This window comes from Psammomys obesus, unplaced genomic scaffold (genome assembly GCF_907164565.1).
Source record: "Psammomys obesus unplaced genomic scaffold, mPsaObe1.curated_primary_1811, whole genome shotgun sequence".
NCBI classification, from domain to species: domain Eukaryota; kingdom Metazoa; phylum Chordata; class Mammalia; order Rodentia; family Muridae; genus Psammomys; species Psammomys obesus.
In genome coordinates, this window is record NW_026596152.1 from 1,919,270 (window position 1) to 1,941,010 (window position 21,741).

The following is a 21,741-nucleotide window of genomic DNA, read 5'->3' on the forward strand; positions in this document are numbered from 1 at the left end:
CGTGTGCTGTCTGGGACGCGAGCCTGCTCTTCCAGACGCCGCTCCCGCGGGCGGGCGCCGTCGGCGAGGATGTCAGGCCCATGTCGGTCTCAGGCCCTCTGGCATCGCGGGCACACACAATGCCCGGCTCAAGACTGCGTGTGCATCAGAGACGACGGCCACTTACTTTCTGGCGAGGTAGCCTCTGCACACAGCTTGGAAAAAGATGATGATGTCAGTGATCTTTAAATCTCGCTCTTCTTCTAAGTGCGCCAAGACTCCAGCTCGGAAAAATATCTTGCTCTGTCCAATTCTGTACAGGTTAGGGTCCAGTTCTAAGGCCCGGATCTAAGAGAGAAGGAGCCTATTTGTTTTTGCTAAAGGAAAGTCATAATAATAATAGTAACAGCAATAATAATAATAATAATAATAATAATAATAATAATAATAATAATGTGCACCCTTTTAATCCCAGCGCCTGGGTGCAGATGCAGGTAGATTCCTGGGAGTTCCAGGATAGAAAGGGCTACACCATAGAGACCCTATCTCAAAAAACCCAAAACAACAACAAAGAAATCTTACCATTCGCTCACAGGCCTGCTTGCCATCCATGAAGCCTTTAGGAATAGCATTGGGAGTTAGGATCTCATATCTGGAGAAAGAAAAAGGTAGAAATGATAATGGGCAGGACACAAATTAAGAACAGAACAAGAGATAGGCAGGTGACAGATAACCCCAGGCCTTCTGCAGGTTCGGCTCCTACTTGGAAGTGGAGTTAAAACAAGGTGAATTTTCTCAGATCAAAGCAAAGGTGCAGGGGTCTGGCAGAGAAGAACCAAATATTGGAAACCTTCATTTTCCACAATGTTCGCTCACAGGTATCTTTACGGAGAGGCTCTGGCTCTTTGTACTTTCAGCCAGCGAGCTTGTAAGCGTTTATCAGACAACGGAAAAGGCTGTAAGAGCAATGTCCAGGGAACCCCTAACAGGGTGACGCTCAGCAGGGCGCTGGTCGGGGTGCGCTTATGGCCACTGGGTTGTGTGCTTAAATTAATGGCACCTCAGTTCACACACCTCCGTGAGAAAGCCCTGTAGCAGAAGGGCAGCCATTGTAAACTGGTACCCCAGATGCTTCTCCTAGCAATACAGAGCAGCTAAGGACCACACAGTGGGCTCCTAACAGTGGCGCTCCTGACGCCACCGAGGACTGCACCAGCTTCAAGGTGATTCTTCGGAAACTCAGGTGCCTGAGGGGTGGCTAAGGCCATGGGGAGCCTTCTTTGACCTGGAAGCCCCTAATTAGTTTACTGATCCATAATGGATTTTTTTTTTCCCCTTGAGATGGGGTTTCTCTGTGTAGCCTTGGCTGTCCTGACTTCACTCTGTAGACCAGGCTGGCCAGGGACTCAGAGACCCATCTGCCTCTGCCTCCCGAGTGCCAGGACTAAAGGCGTGCAAGGCGTGTGCCACCACTGCCCTGCTGACAATGGAACTATTCTGAAATCTGAGTTCCAGAAGGGAAGGGAGAGAAGCCACTGAGCTTGAGCAGCTTTAGACAAGTACTGAACAAGGCATTTCCCACCACGTCTGTGTCGGTCCTGCACACCCGTCACGCTCCGCTCCCTTGTGTTCAATCATTCTCCCATCTAGTCCTTCCTGTTCTTGCAAAAGGGCTGTAATCGCGCACACGCACACACAGAGGAAAAATCTGCAGACAGATTCATTTACTGAAGAAAGATGGAAATATTCTTAAATATTTTCAGAGATTCTTACTGGAGGATTTTTAATTTCTTTTTATTTGTATTTAACATGCACTACTCATCTATTTTTAAAATACATGTTTTAAAAATATATTAAGCCTGGTGGTGCACACCTTTAGCCCAGCACTCGGAAGGCAGAGGCAGGTGGATCTCTGAGTTCTAGGACAGCCAGAGCTACAGAGTGAAACCCTGTCTTCCCATCTTAAAAAACCTGTATGTATGTATGTATGTGTATGTATGTATGTATGTATGTATGTGTGTGTGTGTGTGTGTGTGTGTGTGTGTGTCTGTGTGCGTATAAATTTCAGGTAGACTTAAGTTTTCAGCTGTCTGGTACACCTCACCCCTAACTTCCAGTCTCTGAAGATGGAGTAGGCCCTTCAGCGCTCGGAAGCTGCTGTTTTAGTACAGCAGGAAAATCAGGATGTCCCTTTGCGAAGGAAAGCCTTCCTCACCATATCGGCGTTTCCATTCGTGTTAAGGTAGCATGGACACACAGACAGAAAGGTGCGAGCTGGCGGTACCTCTGTCTGAACTCCTGGAACACTATGCGGTTGGGGAAGCCCTGGCGGCAGATCCGGATTCCTTCCAGCACTCCGTTACAGCGAAGCTGGTCCAGCACGAGGTGAGGATCCAGTTTTCCAGCCTAGTCAAGCGAACGACAGTTTTCCAGGTCAATCCCGGCAGCGCGGCCGTGGGAACGCAAACCGCGAGTGCGCCCTGCCTCACACGTACCCGCTTCTCGTGGTTTGGAATGATGCAGCGAACGAAGTTGGGGTTGGTGTTCCGGAGAGTCGCCATGAGCTTGGTGAGGGACTCCTTGTAGAGCTGGCCGACGGTGCGGAACATGCCCTTCTTGGTTTTATACGCAGAGCCAAAGGCTGTCTCGGTCATGCCAGTGACTTGATCCAGACCTACAATGCGGTCCACTGGGGGGAGGAGGGAGGAGAAGACGGCTGTGACCCAAACGGGACTGAGGGAAGGACAGACAGTGAGAACTCAGCAGCACAAGCTTTGTGGACGGATGGTGAGGGGGACCGTCTAGGAAAGGCAGCCAGCACGTTCAGACACCGCACAAGCCGAGGCGCTAACAGCCACACGCTTACATGGCAGGGTTTTGCAGTGCCCACACAAGCCCTACCTACCACACCGCGCTGGGCTTGAGGCCACTGTCTGCTAAGTTCTGCCGGGAGATCTGGACAGATCTCTGGCTGACATTATTGATACACAGATGATGCTGGGAAATGTCTCACAGAAGAAATGGCTCATCTACACTCATCAAGATAAGCGTGAGATCCACTCAGGGGACGCACTCAGGGGGTAGGACCAGGGTTACCCCGAGTCAGCGCCTTTTCACTGAGAAAGCCATCTGAACCTGAGGGACAACGCAGGAAGATCACATCGTGTGATTTTGAGCAACGTGTAAACCTCAGTCGTCTCCTCCAAGTCCAAGTAATGCAAAACCACAAAGTGGGAAGGAATCTTCTGCAAAGCACTGAACCTCCTCCGACATTCCCAAACCATTAGAGCAGATGATGTTCACACAGTCACACAACAGGCCCGCCTCATCGCGAGACCGGGAAGCACCAGCCACAGCATTCTGCTCTAGAAGATGCCGTGTGCTTTCTCGAAATACTTGAAAAGAAATCAGAATCTGAATTGACCTCTCATTGATACTCTCCCTCATTTCTCTGGGGATCTGGCCTGGGTGGATCCTCAGTGTGCAAGACCTCAGCTGGCTCCGGGTCCGGGGGTAAAGTGCCCTCGAAGCGGGTCTGGAATGGAAGCTGGGGGATGGGTGAAGAAGTGTGGCTCCCAGGCCCGGGCACGCAAGCCATGCCTCGAAAGCCACAGACTTTCAAAGTTGGTGTCAAAGCAGCTCCCTGTGCTGTGCTTGGGAGGTCAGCCGCTGGGTGCCGCTGAGGACTCACTCTCCGCTGCAGGAGGGCCCTCCCGGCACCAGCCACCCCTCCTGTCCCGTAAGGGCAAGCCCGCATCAGCTCTGTGTCGCTCTTGCGGCACCACCAGGGCCCCGCTTTGTCCTAGAGGTCTCATTTGTCACTGTCACCCTCCTCCACTGTCTTCCCAGTGTTCGGCCACTGGCTTCCAGGACAGCGCTCCCTGTCCTGCTCAGGCTGTTTCACTTGCCCCTGAATGTTTTACCTGTGGGCCGTCACAACAGCCTCCTTTCTGGCCTCTCCTCTCACTTCTGGCTTTAATGATCCTGACCACTCCCAGCTTTTCAAGTGTGCCCCTTTCCCCTCTTTCAGCCTTGAGATCCAATATGACTTCTCTTCCGCTGTCCATCTTGGCATTCTCTAGAGACCTAAACTCATGTGAACTCCTTCCAGGATGTGGCCAGAAGCGAGCACAGACGTTAGCACTTTGCCTGGCTAGCTAGCACCTAGTCACCAGATCCACGCGCTCTCTCCTGTCCGGCTGTCACAAAGGACCTCTGTCTTCCAAACTCTTATAAAGTGCCTATCATGTCTGCTTTTGCAAGGCTGCATGTGCTCTCATGCAGCATTATAACGCCTGTTACTAACATTCTTAATTCAGGTGTTTATGAAGGGGCAAAGTATATTTTTACATATATTTAAATCACAAAGTGGGAAATGCAGGGAAAGAAAAGAGCAAGATGCTGGGAGAGAAAAACAGTTGAGATCTCTCTCTGAGCATTGCCATTTAATTCATGAAGACTAAGGGTGAGACAGTAGGCGAACACGTGCAGGCCAAGAAGGCGGTGCCCAGCAGGCACTGTGAGCAAGAAGGCAGTGCCCAGCAGGCACTGGGAGCAGGGCTGTCACGAAGGCAGGGGACGGCTAAGAAGAGTCAAGGCATATTCCGATGGCAGGCTCTACTGTGCTTGCACAATTCATTCAGTATGAAAAGGAGACACGTCAAGCACGGCTCCTAGGATTCTGGCTTGACAATTGCATGGCTACGGGGAGAGATCCTGGGTTAAGATGGGCTTGAGGCTGGGTAGGAAGGACCTTAAGTCTGAGAGTGGGATGTCTGTGAGCCACGACATGGAGGCAGGATGCCCAGGACAGGCTGCAGCCCATTACTGAGGAAACAGGAGCAACAGAGGCAAATCAACAAGTTGTTCAAGTTATGGGACTGGTGAGCTGCCCCAGAGGAAGCAAACACACAAGGGCCCAGGCCCACTCTCCACCGTGGAAAGGGAGGAAGAGGACAATGGCCAGGAGGGAGGGGACAGAGGAATAGCGTTGACCCATCTGTCCCAGTGTGAGCCTGGACACACTCAGTCCACGTGGGAGCAGGAAGTCACGGAGTCCGAGCCCGCTGCTCACGCAGCCTTCCATTCCTGCCTGGCCACTGGCCTGGCCGCTGGTCCAGCGCCTGGCCGTCTCCACTCCCTCACTTCCTCAGAGACCTCACTTCGGCTCCTGCCCACAGCACTCTCACACACAGGGCGGGCGGGCCAGTCCCTCCCCACAAGAAACTCTCCTGGGAAAACACCCCACGCTGCCCTGAGCATCTTCCCGGCCTGGCTTAGCTTTCCACACAGGACACTTCCCCAGCAGCTCACATTCACAGGGCCCTGGGAGCTGTTCCTATGGTCACTCTGACTTCTGACCGTGACTGCATTCCTGACCACTCAGCGCAGGCCAGAGCATGGTGCGGGGCTCCTGGTAGCTAAGAAACAGCTACTGGTGGAACACAAAGTTGACCAAAAGAACAAATTATCACTACCATGAGAGATGGTGCCATGCTTACTGTGCAAGGATCGATCTGTTAGCTCTGCAGTGGGCTAGCGGCAGGGGCGGGTCTTTAACTCTGCCTGTTGCACGGTCCAGTGCAATGCCAATAATCAAAGCCTGTCACCACTGGCCTCGTTTCAAACTGAACCACTCTGTATCACTTCTTAAAATTACTCAGGTTTACCGAAAATCAATGCTTGAGATTTTCAGGCTGATTTGTCTTCTTAAAATTTACCTCTTAAAACTCAGGGCTGGGTCCCGCCACCGAGAGGAACTATCTTCAGGAAAAGCCACGTAAAGGACCTGGAGCAGATCACTGAATGTGTGATTTCACTACAAAGCACGATTCCGCTAAGTTGCTATCCTAGAAGGGTCTTTCCTTATGCAAATGATGAGAGCAGAAGCGGAGAAAGGCAGAAAATCTAGACACAAGAGCCACACGAGCTGCAGCGGGCAGTGCCGGGCCCGTGCCAGGCCTCGCCAGGGCTGGCGGAGGGCACCTGGGTCTGTGGTGTGGTTCCTAGAAGGCTGCAGGCAACTGCACGGGTTTTGCACTACAATTTATTGCCCTATAAAACTTAAAAAGTCAGAAATTAGATGGGTTTTATATTCATAATTACAAAAAATAGGATTTGTTATCTATTCTTGCTGTAAAACTGTCAACACCTGTTTTTATAAAGGATGATGTTGTCTAGTGCCAGGATTCTTCACTGGCCCTTCCAGTGGGGACAACCTCAGAGGCAAGGAGAGAAAAGATGCTTTCACTTGTTTCACTCTGGCAAAAATATTAGTGCTTACCAAGCTTTTGGAAGTATCTGAAATTCACTGTGGCTAATAAGTGACAAAAGTGTCAGGAAAACTATTCACTGTCCATTTCAACAGCCACGCAGGGATGGCCGAGCTCATACTCTCTGTTCTCTTGGCCAGGGCTGCCAGCAGGCGTGAGGTTCGGGTTCCTGCAGTGCTTTCCCCAACGGGATACTTAAGTGCTGTGAGAGCCAAGAAACACCAAATAACATCTTTATGACCTCTACACAGTAATTACAGATTTACAACCAGGACATAACTGGTGGTTAGAGCCAATCTGTTAGCATAATTTTAGCAGAGCTAGAAATTTTTAGGAAAATTCCAGGAAGCAGGGAGGTTGATAAGATCACGTGTTTTAAGGAGACAGCAATCTTTCTCAGCCCCAGCACCGGTGGGGAGCTCACCAGGAATGCCTCCCTCTTCCTTCCCACCTGATTTGGAGGCCTTTCCTCTCACTTGGCTACCATTTACCTCTTCCTGTCAGGATTTATGCTGCCACTGGTGCTGACTTGCCTATCAGCTGAACCTGGGGACACTATGAGTTAATGTGGATTCGATTTAAAAAACAAAAAAACAAGGAAATAGACAGTTATTACTTTTTATAATTAAAGCAGCTGCAGATGCAGCCATTGTAACTGCAAACCCCTGAACATCAAGAGCTAGGGCGTGCTGGGTGTGGGGGGCACACACCTTTAATCCCAGAATTTGGGAGGCAGACCTGGTCTACATTGTGAATTCCAGGATAGCCAGGGCTATTGTAGAGACTCTGTCTCAAACAAATAAACAGCCACAAAAACAAAACAAAACACCCAAATCCCAAACCACTCCCCGCCAAAAGCCAAAACAAAACCACCCCCCTTCAAAAAAAACCCAACCAACCAACCAACCAACAAGCCTAGGGCTTCCCATGCCCCCGATGGCCCTGAGAGCCAGGTGCCCTGCAGATGCGGTCGGCGCAGATGCAGCACCTGGATGACAGCTCTCCTTGAGCTTTCAAATGGTAGTAAGACTCAAGATACAAAAGCATTAACTCACATGCTGTAATGCCACCACGCCCCACTCCCTGCAGACTGACACTCGAGTTTACAGACTCGGGACAGGCCCAAACCCCCAATCCTAAGGTGGCACTTGGCACAGACCCTGTGGCGTCTGGCTGGATGAGCAGACTCAGCACTGAGCACTGTCCTCTCGCTCCCACCGCTTTTCTCAGCAGGGGAAAAAGCCCCTCTTAGGCTTTTTTACAGTTTGAGCACTGTGCAGCCCAGGCTGGCCTTGAGATCCTCCCAAAGAGGGCTGGGACGGCAGCACCGCTCTGCTCTTCTCATGCCTCCCTGAACTAGGACAGGGAAGGAAGAGAGTGCTTCTGGAGTCAGAAAACTCTGTCATGTTTAACCATGGCTCAGGTTGAGCTTTTCCTCTAAGCTAAGGTCAGCGCCTCTCAGCAGAGAAGAGGCAGCGCCTGCTGTTGGGCCTCTCGTTTCCACAGCACCAGGCACGGGAAGCACAGTAACGGTAAGTACAGGATTCCCCGCAGTGGGTCAGCTAGAACTGAGGGCAGGAATCCTGACGTGATTAAAGAGCACAGCCCCGTAATTTTAAGAATTTCTGAGATGGGTTCAGAGTATAGCATTCTCATGTTCCCAAGTTCACACGCTTTATAAGATGAAACTGACTTGACCTTCAAATATTCATCAAAGAACTGGAAGGCTAGCTGAGTTTTATATTCCACTGGGCTTTTGGGAACCCTCTAGTCATGGCTAGGATATGTCTGAAAATAAGGCTGAGGCCACAGTACGAATGTAAACATTTGCAGCTCAATTTCAAGAGCAAAGTATAAATTCTAAGAGCATTTCACTGTGCCTCAAGCTCAAAATGAACACATCAAGCCTTAGAGACGGGGTCAGTGCCTCTAGTTAAAAAAGACAGATAACCATTCCAAGTCCAAGGTCCAATGATGAAAACAACAATCCCGAAGGAAACAGTGTCGTCATAATGAAAGGAACTTCCTTCTTACAATTCCTCAGGAGATGGAAACTTAAGAGGTGGCTCAGGGATGGAAAAAAGATCTCATTTGGCAGACCTGTTCCTAACAGTTCTCCTAGAGAAGCGTGTATCAAAATGGCACAGTCGGAAAAGGTAGTGACATACCTTTTAAGATGCAACGCTGTGGGTGCTATGCGTAAAATAAGAGGCGATGTGTAGGCAGTAGCGACTGAATTGTTTATGCAAACAGTGGCCTTGAAGTATAATAAAACAGAGCATGAAATGGGACGTTCATGCAGGCCTATGAGCAAAACGAACAAAACTCCCAAAGCGCCCCCACCTCCCAGGCCGCCCTGCCAGCCCCCGCCCCGCCCTTTTCTCCTGTGGCCTGAAGACCCTTCTGTCTTGGAGGCCCTGCAGGCTGTGTACAGTCACCTGGCGGCTCATGAAGACCAGAAACACTGTCATAGAAAGAAGCTCTCTGAATATTCTGAATCTCTAAAGCAGAGAAACAGTGAAAACAGGACAGAAGAGCAGATACACAACGCTTCAGTTAGTGTGAAAGACATTTGACATCACAAGTAAACTTTGAAAGGGGGCTACCAAAGCAGCCGGCCCAGGGCACATCTATGCAAAAATTACTGTTTCGAGAATCTGTGCATTTGGATAAAGTTCTTTATGTAATAGATTTCAGCTGGATCAAAAAGAGTGTATTCCCAACACCAGGTGTGAGCATCATGCCATATTGACAATATTTAAGAGTAATGAGGTTCCAATTCATCTGTTTTTCGATCAGCAACTCAGGGCAAGAATGCAGTTAAAACAGAGTGCCAAGATACATGCAAAGCCAGTGGCTTTTACTGTCAAAATTTCCAGTACAGATTTTGGAAACATAATTTATTTCAAATACAAATTTCTAAAACATTGGTTAACTACTCAAGTTCTGCTGCAGCAAATGGTCAAGTAGTTTTAGAGCTTTGATCATGCCATCACTCAGGAAAAAGCCCCAGGGGCACGAGTGCACGCCAGCGCACTCTTTAGTTGTCACTGTTTACGCAGGGAAGGCAGGCGTGAGGAAGGCATGGGCTCCTATGCAGCTGGCTGGCGGACTCCCAAACGGCAGCTTTGGATAGCAGCAGGGCACTGCAGACCTCTGGGGCAGGGCTGCCGACAGTACACTTATCCCTTCTGGTCTGGCCTTCAGACACTGTGTGAAACTCACTCAAACTCGATTTTCACACACAGTGTCTTCGGTTGGGGGGGGGCGTCTCAGGCAAGCTGTAGATAAGCACCGTCCATTCCCCATTTGTGGTCAGCTAATTTTCGGTTCTTGCATTTCAGCAGCACAAAAAAGGAAATAACTGTTTCACTGGGGCCATTTTTTCCTAAGGAAAAAGTTCCTCTTAGCCCAAGAGATTTCTCCACCTTGGGGGACGAGGAGGGTTCTCCACTCTGGCTCCCTCCCCTAACTCCCTGCCAGTGGCCATATGTGTGACCCACAGCCCTCAAGCCCCGGACAGCCTCTCCACCTGCACTCAGCTCCCCAGAGCACATGGCCTCCGAGATCAAGTAAAGAATTTATCTATGTTGGCTAAGTGTCACTCACAAAGATGCAGGTAGAGATTCGCCACACATGGCCCCAGCTGTAAGCCCATCGCCTGGGCCCCCTTGGGGACTCCTCACTCCCGTCACCCTAACCTATCAAACCGAAAACCTGATCCTCTCCAGTATCTGCGACTAAGGGGGAATGGAAGGAGGAAGCTGGGAGAAAAGACGAGACAAACCCGGTTGGTCCTCGCTGCTTAACAATTTGTTGGGACAGGGGACGTGTCTTTCATGCTCACAAACCATCTTCCAGGTGGAAGTACCACTGTGGCTATGTACACAGGTCACACACTGAGCCAGGGTCTCTTGTGACAATTTGGGTAAGGAAAAGAGACAGGACGTCAAATGGGGTCGGTTCACGCCAGCAGAAGATGCATGCGAGGACAGTACTTAATCTCTTTCTCATTTGTCTCTGGAGCCTTTGTCGGCCTCTCTGCTCCTTTTCCCTCTTCATTCTGTCTTAACTGTCAGCTCCTGCATCATTCACTTCCAGGGGCTTTTACATTTTGACTGAACAGATCCACCGAGATACACTTGTCTAAGCATCTCTCCACCTGGGTGAGGCCACTAGGGTTGCACGTGGCCTCATGATGGCCTCACTTCCTACTTTCTGACCTTTTCTGCCTCAGCCCTATCTAGCCAGAATGGACTGAGTGCTGGCTTTCTGTTTCCAGCAGATCATCCTACTCCCTTCCCTGCCTCAAGCTAAGCTAACTTGTTCTTTGACCCAGAAGGAAGAGGGGCTGAGTATGACCTACCCCCCAAGAGGGACAAACACTTATGTCAGACAGCACTGCCTCTCCTGAGAGCCGTTCCTCACCCATGCCGCCAGCTCTGCAGTGCTGGGCTCTGTAGCCCCAGGGCTCTGGGATGACCTGAGGCTGGCCCTTTCTCCTGCTTTGTGTTCAGCTCCTCAGATTCCATGGTGACACGACTTATCCTCACAGTGCAGAACAGCCCCTCTGTGAAACTGCGGCCCAGGCGAGGCCCTGGCTCGCTGCTGTGTATTCAGGCCACGGCAAGGGACACTGCACCTGCTGGAGAGCCAGCCTTCTCTCAAAGCCCCTCTTGCACAGTCTCAGGCACACCTGTTCCCAGGGCACAGGTGCGCGTGAGAGGTGTGTCCCACACCCACACGTGCCCTTGCCTGCCCGATGCACATGGCCACTATTCAGCAGACTGCCCTTCACATGGTCATGGTTCTAAGGATCTTCTCTTCCTCCTTCCTTTTTAGCTCTTTCCTTTGCCGTAATGGTCCAAATCCCACTCCGTCTATCCTGTTTCTCTCTCTCTACCTCCAGGAAGATGGCTAGACTAACACATCTTGGGATGTTACCAAGAAAACGGAAGTGAGCTGTGTGTCTGAGGCCCAGGAAGAGAGACCTAACTGGGATGAAGGGCAGCAGGGAGCTGAGCTAGGATGTGGTCCTGCTAAGTACACAGAAACGCAGCCATTTTGTATCCCAGTAAAATCTAGCCTGCGGCAGATGTCACCAGAAATCGGAATCACTTGAGGTCCACACACACAAAAGAACTATGAGGATTAAGGAAAACAGAAGCAGGCAGTCTGTACGCAAGACCCTGAAGAGCTCACTTGCTGGCCACTGTGCGTGTGTGCACGGGAGCGTGCTGGAGGACGCAGCCTGCTAGGCCCGTGTGCAGCACCAGGAAAGGAACTTCTTGGGTCATTTGTGCCTGTGTGTCATAGCCTCAACTGTCACTGGGGAGCCTGAGGGACCCTTAGCTTTCCATGGCTCTGAGTGCCTACTCTTTCCACACGCCACACCGCATGTGAGGGAGCAAACGGCTTCTGTTTATTTCCTAGTCCAGGTACTCAGAAAATGGTACCTTCTGACAGTGGTAGCCCTGCTCCAGGGAGAGATTTTAATAAAAACGCACGGATATATACAAACACACACGAGAGAGAACCATAAATAGTCTTAACTACGGGAGCTTTGGGCAAACTCATCTCACCATCCTTCCACAGCTCAGCCACAAATCTGTCCGATGACTGGTGCAGGAGGGTGGCCACGTTGTCATTCAGAGGGTCCATGTTCTTCATTAGCCACTCGTCTGCCTTGTAGTCCACCTGTCCATACCGAAGCCGAGTGGGATGACATAAAGGGTGCAGAACTATTCAGCATCTTAAGTTTTAATCAAAAGGCTTCCCTAAACAGCCCCACACTGGACCATTTCAATGGCTAGGTTTCTGCAATAATATATTAAAACAGGTATCACCTGTTCACCTTATACCACAAAATGTGGCAAACCCACAAATAGTGGTCCTTTTTCTTTCCTCCTCCCTTCCCAAGGACAGGGTCTTTTTCTGGGCATAGCAGTGCATACCTTTAATCCCAGCACTGGAGAGGCAGAAGCAGGTGGACATCTGAGTTCAAGGCCAGCCTGGTCTACAGAGTTAGTTACAGGACAGCCAAGGCTACACAGTGATAATATCCTATCTCGAAAAAAACAAAAAACAAAAGAAAGACAGGTATCATGTAACCTAGGCTGGCCCTGACTTTCGGATCTTGCTGACTCTGAGGGCCAGGGCTACACTCTGAGGGCTGGAGTTACAAGTATGAATCACACATCCAGCCCAGTTTTTCTTCTTTCTGAGGCATGGTCTCACTGTAGCTCAGGCAGGTCTGGAACTCACTCTGAAGAACAGGCTGGCTTTGAATTCACAGAGATCTGAGCCCTGTCCCCCGAGTACTGAGATTAAAGGCGTGTGCCCCATGTTCAGAAATTTGTTCTTCCTGTGTGTGTGGTGCACACACGCATGTGTGAGGCCCAGGTCTGCTTGGGTGTCTGTGCCTATCACTTTCCACCTATGTTTTGAGCAGCCTGTCACTGATCCTGTAGCTTATCATTTCAGCCACACTAGCTGGACAGTGAACCCTGGGGTAACTCCTGGCATTGGGGTCTCAGGGGTTCTCCACTACGCCAGACCGAGGTGGGTGCTGGGGATCCACGCCGCACGGCAAGTACTTCCCGGCTGAGCCGCCCCAGCCCCACCAAACAGCATTTGAATGGCTTTACTCAGCCACAGGCTCTCACCTTCCCTGCGTAGTGGATAATGCAGAAGTCGGCCTTGTCTTTCAGTTGCCGTGGCTTCTGAAACTTGGAGTGGGAGCCTTGCTCTTGAACCAGCTTTTCAACAAAAGTTTTATCTGTGGCTTTGGGGAACCAGCATTCTTCATCCAGGAGGGCCAGAACACCAGGAGGATTGGCCTGAGAAGGGAAGGCAGTGAGGGCTGATGAGGCTGACACTGAGTGACAGCTCACTTGTAAATGATCAGCTTTATGAAGATCTATGAAAACAACCAATCTCCAGAATTGAGAATATGCCCAAGCCATAGCAAGCTTAAAATTCAAACATAGGTCATAAAGTACTGGGCAGAAGTGGCTAGCTTAGCAAATAAGTCCCGAAATACAAGGAACCACAGGTGGACACTCCATGAGAGCACCAAATACAGGAGGAGTGGGGGAGGGAGTGGGAAAGGGAAAGGGATGAAGTCAGTCTTTTAGGTTCAGCGGCTGGATGGACTAGAGAGCTCAACTCGCCAGCTACGCGCTAAGCTTAAGTGTCTGTTAAGTGATGACCGAGTGGGCGGCAGCATTTCTCGCTGGTAAAGCACCTGAAGCTATTACTAAGTACAGCACGGTGCAGCCGTTTCAATCAAAATCTCCCCAGACTCTACCATTTGAATAACTGGTCCCTAGCTGGTGGTGATGTCTGGGAGAGGCATGGCCTTACTGGAGGAAGTTCTTGAGGTTTCAAAGCCACACACTCTTCCTAGTTCACTCTCAAGCTTTTCTGCCGTCACGACTCCCTGCCATGATGGACTCTTTGTTTTGTTGTGTTTTTTGTTGTTGTTGTTGTTGAGACAGGGTTTCTCTATGTAGCCCTGGCTGTCTTGGACTAGCTCTGTATACCAGTCTGGCCTTGAACTCACAGAGATCCGCCCTCATCTCTGTCCCCACGTGCACCTGGCTCCACCATAGACTCCTATCTTGCTGGAACCATGAGCCTAAATTAAACTCTTCCTTCTGTAAGTTGCCCTGTTCTTCCACACAGCAGAAAAGTGAGCAATAAACTACCAGAGGTGGTACCCTAACTCATCGGTCACTCTAAAAGGCCTTGACAAATCCAGGGACAGAAAGCACAGCAGCGGTCCCACGCTGGGTATGCGGGGCTGGTGGGTGCGAGCATTTTGGTGGGGTGAGGTTATGAAAGCATAGAATTAGTGGTGATGGCCACACCACCACTGAATTCCAGCCTTAACAGGCGCACTGAGTATGTGAACTATGTCTTAAGTAAAGAGAAAAGTTAGCCATTCTCTTGGCTGACTTTCCTTTTCAGTGAAATGACAGAGGTCTCCTTACTGGCACTTCTGGGCACCGTTTACTGCTCCAGTGCCAGGACGGCCAGCCAGCACGTGACACAGGACTGAGCTCCCGGGCCTGCAGCACTCCTGTAAAATCGCTCCTTTTTCTCTTTTTGTAGAAAACCTTAGAATCTATTGCCTCACGGTTTACTGGGTGAAGAGCTGGCTGATGTGCAGAGAGCGAAAGGCGAGCAGAGTGTGTAGTCAAGTGTGAGTGAAGCAGCATGATGACAGACCCAGGCAGGAACTGACTGGAACGCACGTTGCGGAGGACCTAGGAATCCTTTCTGCAGAGACCGTGTCACTGTCGGCCTGCTGTGGCCTTTGACTTTCCTCGATGCGATGCCCTGAGCATCACGGAGAGCCCATGCTGTCCATGCCTGGGGAACACAGCCACGCCCTCGGTTCTCCTAGCTCCCTCCCTCTGCGCCTCTAGGGCATAATAGCCAAGGATCTTAAACACCCTGTCCTAATCTGACAGTAGTTATACCGCGTATCTGTAAAAACAACTGAAAACATAAACAGCAAATCCTTTCTATGCACACTCCTGTTTGCTGTGAGTTTATGCAGGTTGAGGCGTCTCCGGAGAGGACTGCCGCCTCTTACTGGTGTTGCCAGCACCTGGAAGCAGGTCTCCTCAGCCAAGGCTCGCTGAGACCTTCCGCTCTAAATACATAGCTATGGTGCTTTGAAAGGTAAAAATAACTATTTTTGATGCAAGCCAAATAAAATTTTCTGTCATATTCCTTAAACGTCTAATTTATTAGCTAGAACCACCCCACTAATCGGGGACACTGCTTCCTGGTTCCTCTTCATTCGTCACTCCCCTTCCTGACTGCTGAGCCATTTGAGTCCACAGACACTGCCTTTGCTGCCTTTAGAGCGAGGACTGGTGGTGACTCAGTCCTAAACCCAACAGGCAGCAGAGTGATGTCGAGGGTAATCACACTTACTCCTCTCCAAGTTTGGGCAGATACCAACAATAAGTCAAGTCAATAGCTTGTTGCTCACAAGCTAACTGCCAGGCAAACACACACCCAAATCAAGAAAATAACCAAGTAAATAAATTCTGATGCTAAGATTGTCCTTCAACATGTCTGCCAAGAGAATAACCTCTCAAACTACTTCCAAAACAAATAACTGTCAAAATAAAAAATTCTTACAAAAGGGCGAGCTTGAACTCAGTTACTTAGAAGCTGAATTTGTGTGATGCGCCTTGTTCTCAGGGTGCCAAGCGGCACTCCACACGCCCTTTGACAGGTGCACCCAGCGCCACCCCCACAGAGGTCTCTGCGGTCTGTGGGGACCAGGGCTCATTACCCAACACATGGACCAACACAGGGACGGCGTGGTCACATCTGCACGTGAGCGCGACCAAACACTTGGCTGACGGGACACTTGCATATTCGTAGGCTGTTATTAGGCTACCGCTTCCTGGTATCGCTGGGGGAGGAGCGAGCGGCACTCACGGGTCTCTCAATGAGGTCGATGCAGGGCTGCAGGTCCAGGCCGAAGTCGATGAAGTTCCACTCGATGCCCTCCCGCTGGTACTCCTCCTGCTCCAGCACGAACATGGTGTGGTTGAAGAGCTGCTGCAGCTTCTCGTTGGTGTAGTTGATGCACAGCTGCTCGAAGGAGTTCAGCTGAACGGCCACCGTCCAGTCAGGGAGGGAAGACAGGGACACTTAGCCACCTGGTCACCCCACCACACACTCAGAACCATTCATTCATGAGGCAGCAACGGGACGCCTGAGACCGCTCAGTTCTAATGACGACAGTGAGGGAGGGCTCGCTCGTCCTCCCATCACTCACACAGCACTGGGAAAAGACGAGCACGGGGCTGGGGAGGCTCTGCAGTGAGGAAAGGTGCCAGGCCTGGAACCACGTGTCAGAGAAAGAGAACTGATTTCTGTGCGTGCGTTACCGTAAACACACACACACGCACACACGCACGCGCACACACACAGAGTAACAAAAAAAAAAAAGAGAGAGAAAAGGTAGAACAACAATAGCTATATCACATTACCACACGTGTCGGTGCTCCCTAATGAAAGACAAAGAAGAAATTAAAAACAAGGTGAGGCGGGAGGAGAGCAACAACAGAGCCTCGAGAGGGCAGGAGGCCCAGGGCATGCTGGGTCAGCCAGCGGACTGCGAGCAGAGAGGGAACTCTTTGTAAGGGCAGCATGCGGGCTGTTGCTGGGAGCACAGCCTGACACACACGTTCTCAGAGCGTGCCAGGCCTCAGAGTGCTGTTCTGTGAGGTCCTTCTCCTGTCAGGCATCTGACCTTAGCACTGGGACACAGCCCTGCTGTGATAAAATGAGTCCCAGCATCCCTCACTCACTCCTGCCATCGCCTTTGCTCTGCTGCGTGTGCTCCCTCCTTCCCGATTGTTCTGCTCAGCAGAGTAAGACATGGAATTTTCTTAATTTAGCCATCCTGTAAGTACACCCCATATTCTGTTTCTACCTGGTTACCCATAAATGACCTCTTTCATTATAAAAAGTGGCTTTCAATTAGGGAGGCTGAATCAATCTGCACAGATAGATTTATGGCTTGGAAAGGCTGCTCAGTATCCCACAGCCCAGGAGGCTCATGTGCTGTTGAGAGCGAGGTCATGCTGGAAGGGCACACTGCTTGCCTTCCCTCACTGTACTATTGCGAAGTCACACAAGGACAAGTTACATGTACATTTGTCTATATAAACGGATTTCGTTTTGCCTCTGGGTTTAAACACGCTATTGTTCTCAGTTACATGCAACAGATTTTTTAAAAAATGAATATCTATATTTAAACTACCAAATATATTTTAAAGACTTTATTAATGAACAAGAGAGTGAGTGAGACAGTGTGTGTGTGCCTGTGGTGTAGGTGCTCAGAGGCCTCTTAGATACCCGGAGATGGAGCTATTGGTGGCTGAGACCTGCCCTGGGTCTGGAAGAGCAGCAAGCAGTGTTAACCACTGAGCCATCTCTCCAGCCACAGCTCTCCTTTAAAGTCATAAATCGCAGCGCTGGTGTTTGACCCCAGTGTTTCCCATGTTTGGGAAGCATGGGAAGCATGCTCTCCACCCCTCAGGCACATCGCCATGGCAAAACCTGCTTGTTTGTGTTGTTTTTTTTTTTCCTTTTTGTTTTTTATTTTTGAGACAGGGTTTCTCTGGCTGTCTGTCAGCTCTGGCTGTCCTGGACTTGCTTTGTAGACCAGGCTGGCCTCAAGCTGAGAGGTCTGCCTGCCTCTGCCTCCCCAGTGCAGGGATTAAAGGCATGTGGCACAGCTACCTGGCAAGACCTGGTTGTAAAATTAATGGCATTAATTTTAGATGGACAGAGATACGCTGATATAAACTTTATTTCATTTCAGCTGGATCATTCACTTCATGTGACCTTTTTAGAAATAGTCTATGCAGTCAAAAATGTATGTGACCTTAATTCTTTTAATTCAATGCTGTTTCTTGACTTCTCTTTCAATATACAAAACCACCTCACTTTTACTTATTTGTATTTACTGTATTATTTGTATTAACTTTCAGTGACATAGTAGACAGAATCTGTTTGGTAAACTCGGTGTCCTCTCAGCCCTGTCTGAGATGCTCCGACCTGCCTTCCGCAGAAGGTTCTTTTCTCTTCAAGCACATGCAACAGTGTCTCATGATGGAACGGTTACGGCTTGCCAGATCTCATGCCTCGGCTTATGGCCGAGAAGACGGCACCCAAAAATCTTAAGACTCACACATACTGGATTCAACTAACGGCAAGATCCAGGTTCTAACGTCCAGCATGACCCTTCTGTGCCGGGGAAACAGCTTCCAAAGGCAGAGATTATGGGCCAGCACCAGGTGAGGGCTGCCCTTTCCAGCAGTGCTGCTCCTTTGGGAATGTGGCCTTTCTGGTTAAATTCTAATTAATGAACATAATTACACCTTTTGAAGCCCAGCAAACAAAACAGTAAGCTTCATATGGTTACGAAATTTTGTTTTTCTTAGCTGCTGTGTCTATCACGAGGCTTGGCTAATCCTGAGAGGTACGGCCTGTTGAAAGAACAACTCCACAGGCTTTGTTGAGGTATTTAAGTTACAGGCACTATGAAAGACGAGGCTTAGCTATAAGCAGACCAACGTCATAAGAAACAGAACATCTGCTTTAGGAAGCTTAGGAGTTAGCCAGGAAAGGTGGCAGCACTGGAGTTACTGACGGTGGCGAGCCGTCCTGTGGGTGCCGGGAGCCCAGCTTGGGTCCTGTGCATGTGTCACTGCCAAGCCATCCCTCCAGCCCTCGTGGTTCTATTTCTTTCTTTCTTTCTTCACTCTGGCCTTTACCCCGGCCTCCTCGGTACGGCTCAACCGGCCTCCCTCTTCCTTCGGTCAACTATACCTAGACACAACGGCATCACAGCAACCTCTCACCTTGATAGTCTCCCTCAGAGCCACTAAGGACTCTCTGTACCCAAAAAGAAAGGCTTTCTGAGCGGGCAGCTCGAGACTGTCTAACACCTGAACTCACACACACGGGCGCGCACGCGTGAGCACCAATGCAGACTCTTCCTGGACACGCAGCCTCGGATGGCTCCCAGCGCTGTGTCACAGCTCTTTCACTGCTGTGCGCAAATTTGTGAGCCAAGTGGTTATCTGCTGTCTATTGTCTGACTCTAATCAAAGAACAAGGAATGCACCTGCTTATTTCTGACCGCCTGGCACTAAACCTCACACATGAATGAACCTTAAAGTTTGTTGGGATAATGAACAGAAAGAAAAAAGAACAAAAGGGAGGAGTACCTCAAAAATTTCAAAACCAGCAATGTCCAGGATCCCAATGAAAGAAGCTCCCTGGCGTTTGGTCCTGTCCAGTGCTTTATTGATTCGGTGAACGAGCCAGCGAAACAACCGCTCATAGGTAGCTTTTGCCAGCGCTTCCACCGCAAAATCTGCCTGTAATTAGACATCAACTCTTAGCAGGGCGAAGCCTCAACAAAATATTTGGAGCAGTCATGTCGATGCCACACAGAAGGCCAACACTTGAAATGGCATCTACTGCTTAATCACAGCTACATCTCAACAGATGCACTAGCACACGTAATGGGAACTGCGGCCAGTCACCGCATGGTCGGGCAACCCCCCCACACCACACACCCTGGTCTTAGAACCTGGGGCAACTGCACCTGTCTTATTAGCCTGGTTTTTGGCACTTTGCCCCTGAAAAAAAAAAAAAAATCACCTTCGAACCTTCTTAATCAAAACCATTACAACTAAATAGCAGACATGGACCCTCTGTTCTTGCTGCTATACTACCCAGAAAAAATACAGCGCAGTGGTGACCTCTGTCTTGTTTGGCTGTTACAAAACACAAGACTTCTCAGTCAAATTATTTATCAGCTAGGGGACAACTGGAGATGACATTTCAATTTTACTTACAAAAAAAAATCAATTTAAAATTCCTTGAATTAAAAAAAAAGCAAATCACTACAGAAAACCAAAAACCAAAAAACTCATTTAGCTTCAAGATGGTTACAGTTATATGCGCTTACTGCCTCAGTCTGGCGGAAGGCTAGCCCACCACAGCTGAGCACGGCAGCCCATCTGTAAGGACCACCCCTCCCGACTCACTTGCTCTTTGGTCTGGGCTTTCTGCACGTAGTCTCGGCCGACCTTGATCCGGGGGGTGAGGATAGCACGGGTGAACTCCATCACATTCATCCCAAGCAGGTGGCAGAGCTTCTGTGCAACTGAAGTGCAAAAGATTCCTAAACACTCCAATCATGGCATTTAAGCACCGGAAAACTCAGAAACTCAGGTCACCAGGTGTGACAGAAGTCTAAGTCTGGTGAAATGCCTGCTGCTCTTCTGGATCAGTAATGGATCCAGAGAGACAGTGAGCCTTTGCCCTCCTGGCCTTCTAGAAGAGTGAGTGCCTTGTCCATCTATGGGTTGGTTCAGGATCCAAACTGTACGTCTCACCTTAAATCTTAGGCACTCCACTGAGTTGGATATGACCGGGTGGGAGGCGCACGCAGCCCTTCTGCTAATGTAGCTAAGTGACTGGATTATGGCACAAAGGGTCCTAGTCGCCAAAAGCTCTAGGAAGACGGCCCATTTCCTGGTCAAGAAATGGTGACCATGACCTCTGTAAGGAGGCTCACGCCTTTAGTCCTAGCACTCAGAAGCTGAGGCAAATGGATACCTGGGAATTCGAGGCCAGCTGGTCTACACAGTATGTTCTAGAATAGCCAGGGCTACACAGATAAATTCTGCCTCAAAAATAAACAAAAATAGCGACCACAATACAGGAGGCGAGCCATTCCTTCAGGGTTCATGCAGAAATAAACAATAACAAAACCTCCAGGGGCTACCAAAAGAGAGAGAGGTTTCTGGCATGTGTTCCTGCGTATGTATGTGTACATGAGTGCACAAGCACATGGAAGCCACAGGGCACCCTTGGGTGCTGGGTGCTGTTACTCCGGTGCCGCCCACCTTACTTGAGACGGGACCTCTCACTAACCCAGCAGTTACGGACAAGGCTAGGCTGGCTGGACAGGAGCCCCAGGGACCCCCCCTCGTCTACACTGCTTGATTACAAGTGTGTGGCCCACATCTGACTGTTTCCTGTAGGTTTGGGGATAGAGCTCTGGTCCTTATGCTTACATAGTGAGCATGTTACCAAATGAGCCATCCTCCTACCCCAAGAAGACCGTTTCAATGGTGAGTGATGTGACCAGGCTGGCCTGGAACTCCCAGAGGTCCGCCTGCCTCTGCCTCCCGAGTGCTGGGGTTTAAAGGTGTGCGCCACTGCCCAGTCGCGACCAGTGTTCAGACTTTCAGTGAGTGTGGCGCTCTTTACCCCTGCACACAGGGGGTGAGGCCAGGCTCAAGTGCACAGGGAGACCCACGTCAGGCCCCAGCCAGAGGAAACAGGGAAAAGTGCGTTCTCTTGTTTACCTGTGTTTTCTGGCATGGAAGCCTGGTCGGTGTTTCTCTCCTTTTTGAAAGAGATGTTTCCAAACTGCAGCACTGAAGACACGACTTTTAGCATTGCTGGAAAGCAATAAACAGAAAAGAAGACAAATCAATCCAAACACAGCAAGGACAACACCCTAACTTACATGGTGTGAAGAGCTGGCTCCATGCAATGTTTTGTAATTCTTTATGAAACTAAGGCAGCTCTGACTACCTTCCCCCCTTCCCCGCTGTCTAACTTGAGTTGTTTGTACCGAGTTCCCGGGAACGCTAACAGCTAAGCGCGGTCTTAGAACCCACGTACAGAGAATCTCGTCGTGGGAGAAGCCCATAATATGCATCGCCTCCATGGTCTCCTGAAAATTATCCTTGTCCTGCTGGCCAGGAATGGGAATATAGCCGTTGGAGAGGAACCTGTAGTTATTAAAACCTTCAAGGAGTAAGTCGGCTGAAAGAAAACACAATGAGGGAAATGTAATTACAGGCAGGAACACTCTCCCTCCAGACACTGGGAACTCAGGAGGGGGCTTGCCGTCTGACCA

The 21,741-nt window shown here is 49.9% G+C and overlaps 1 protein-coding gene across 2 annotated transcripts in view; it reads right to left on the minus strand.

The window, feature by feature from the left end:
* Positions 1-21,741, minus strand: part of Myh10 (myosin heavy chain 10) — a 116,938-nt gene that overhangs the window by 28,116 nt on the left and 67,081 nt on the right. Inside the window, exons 9-20 of one of the 2 annotated variants that reach the window (XM_055594425.1) lie at positions 21,504-21,647; positions 21,182-21,277; positions 19,853-19,971; positions 19,025-19,177; positions 15,717-15,890; positions 12,917-13,090; positions 11,834-11,948; positions 8,690-8,752; positions 2,475-2,668; positions 2,264-2,385; positions 562-631; positions 167-327 (exon numbers count right to left, since the gene is read on the minus strand). In XM_055594425.1, the coding sequence (XP_055450400.1) occupies positions 167-327; positions 562-631; positions 2,264-2,385; positions 2,475-2,668; positions 8,690-8,752; positions 11,834-11,948; positions 12,917-13,090; positions 15,717-15,890; positions 19,025-19,177; positions 19,853-19,971; positions 21,182-21,277; positions 21,504-21,647 (1,585 nt within the window). The remainder of the gene's footprint in view (positions 1-166; positions 328-561; positions 632-2,263; positions 2,386-2,474; positions 2,669-8,689; positions 8,753-11,833; positions 11,949-12,916; positions 13,091-15,716; positions 15,891-19,024; positions 19,178-19,852; positions 19,972-21,181; positions 21,278-21,503; positions 21,648-21,741) is intronic. The other variant, XM_055594423.1, reaches the window with a different exon arrangement.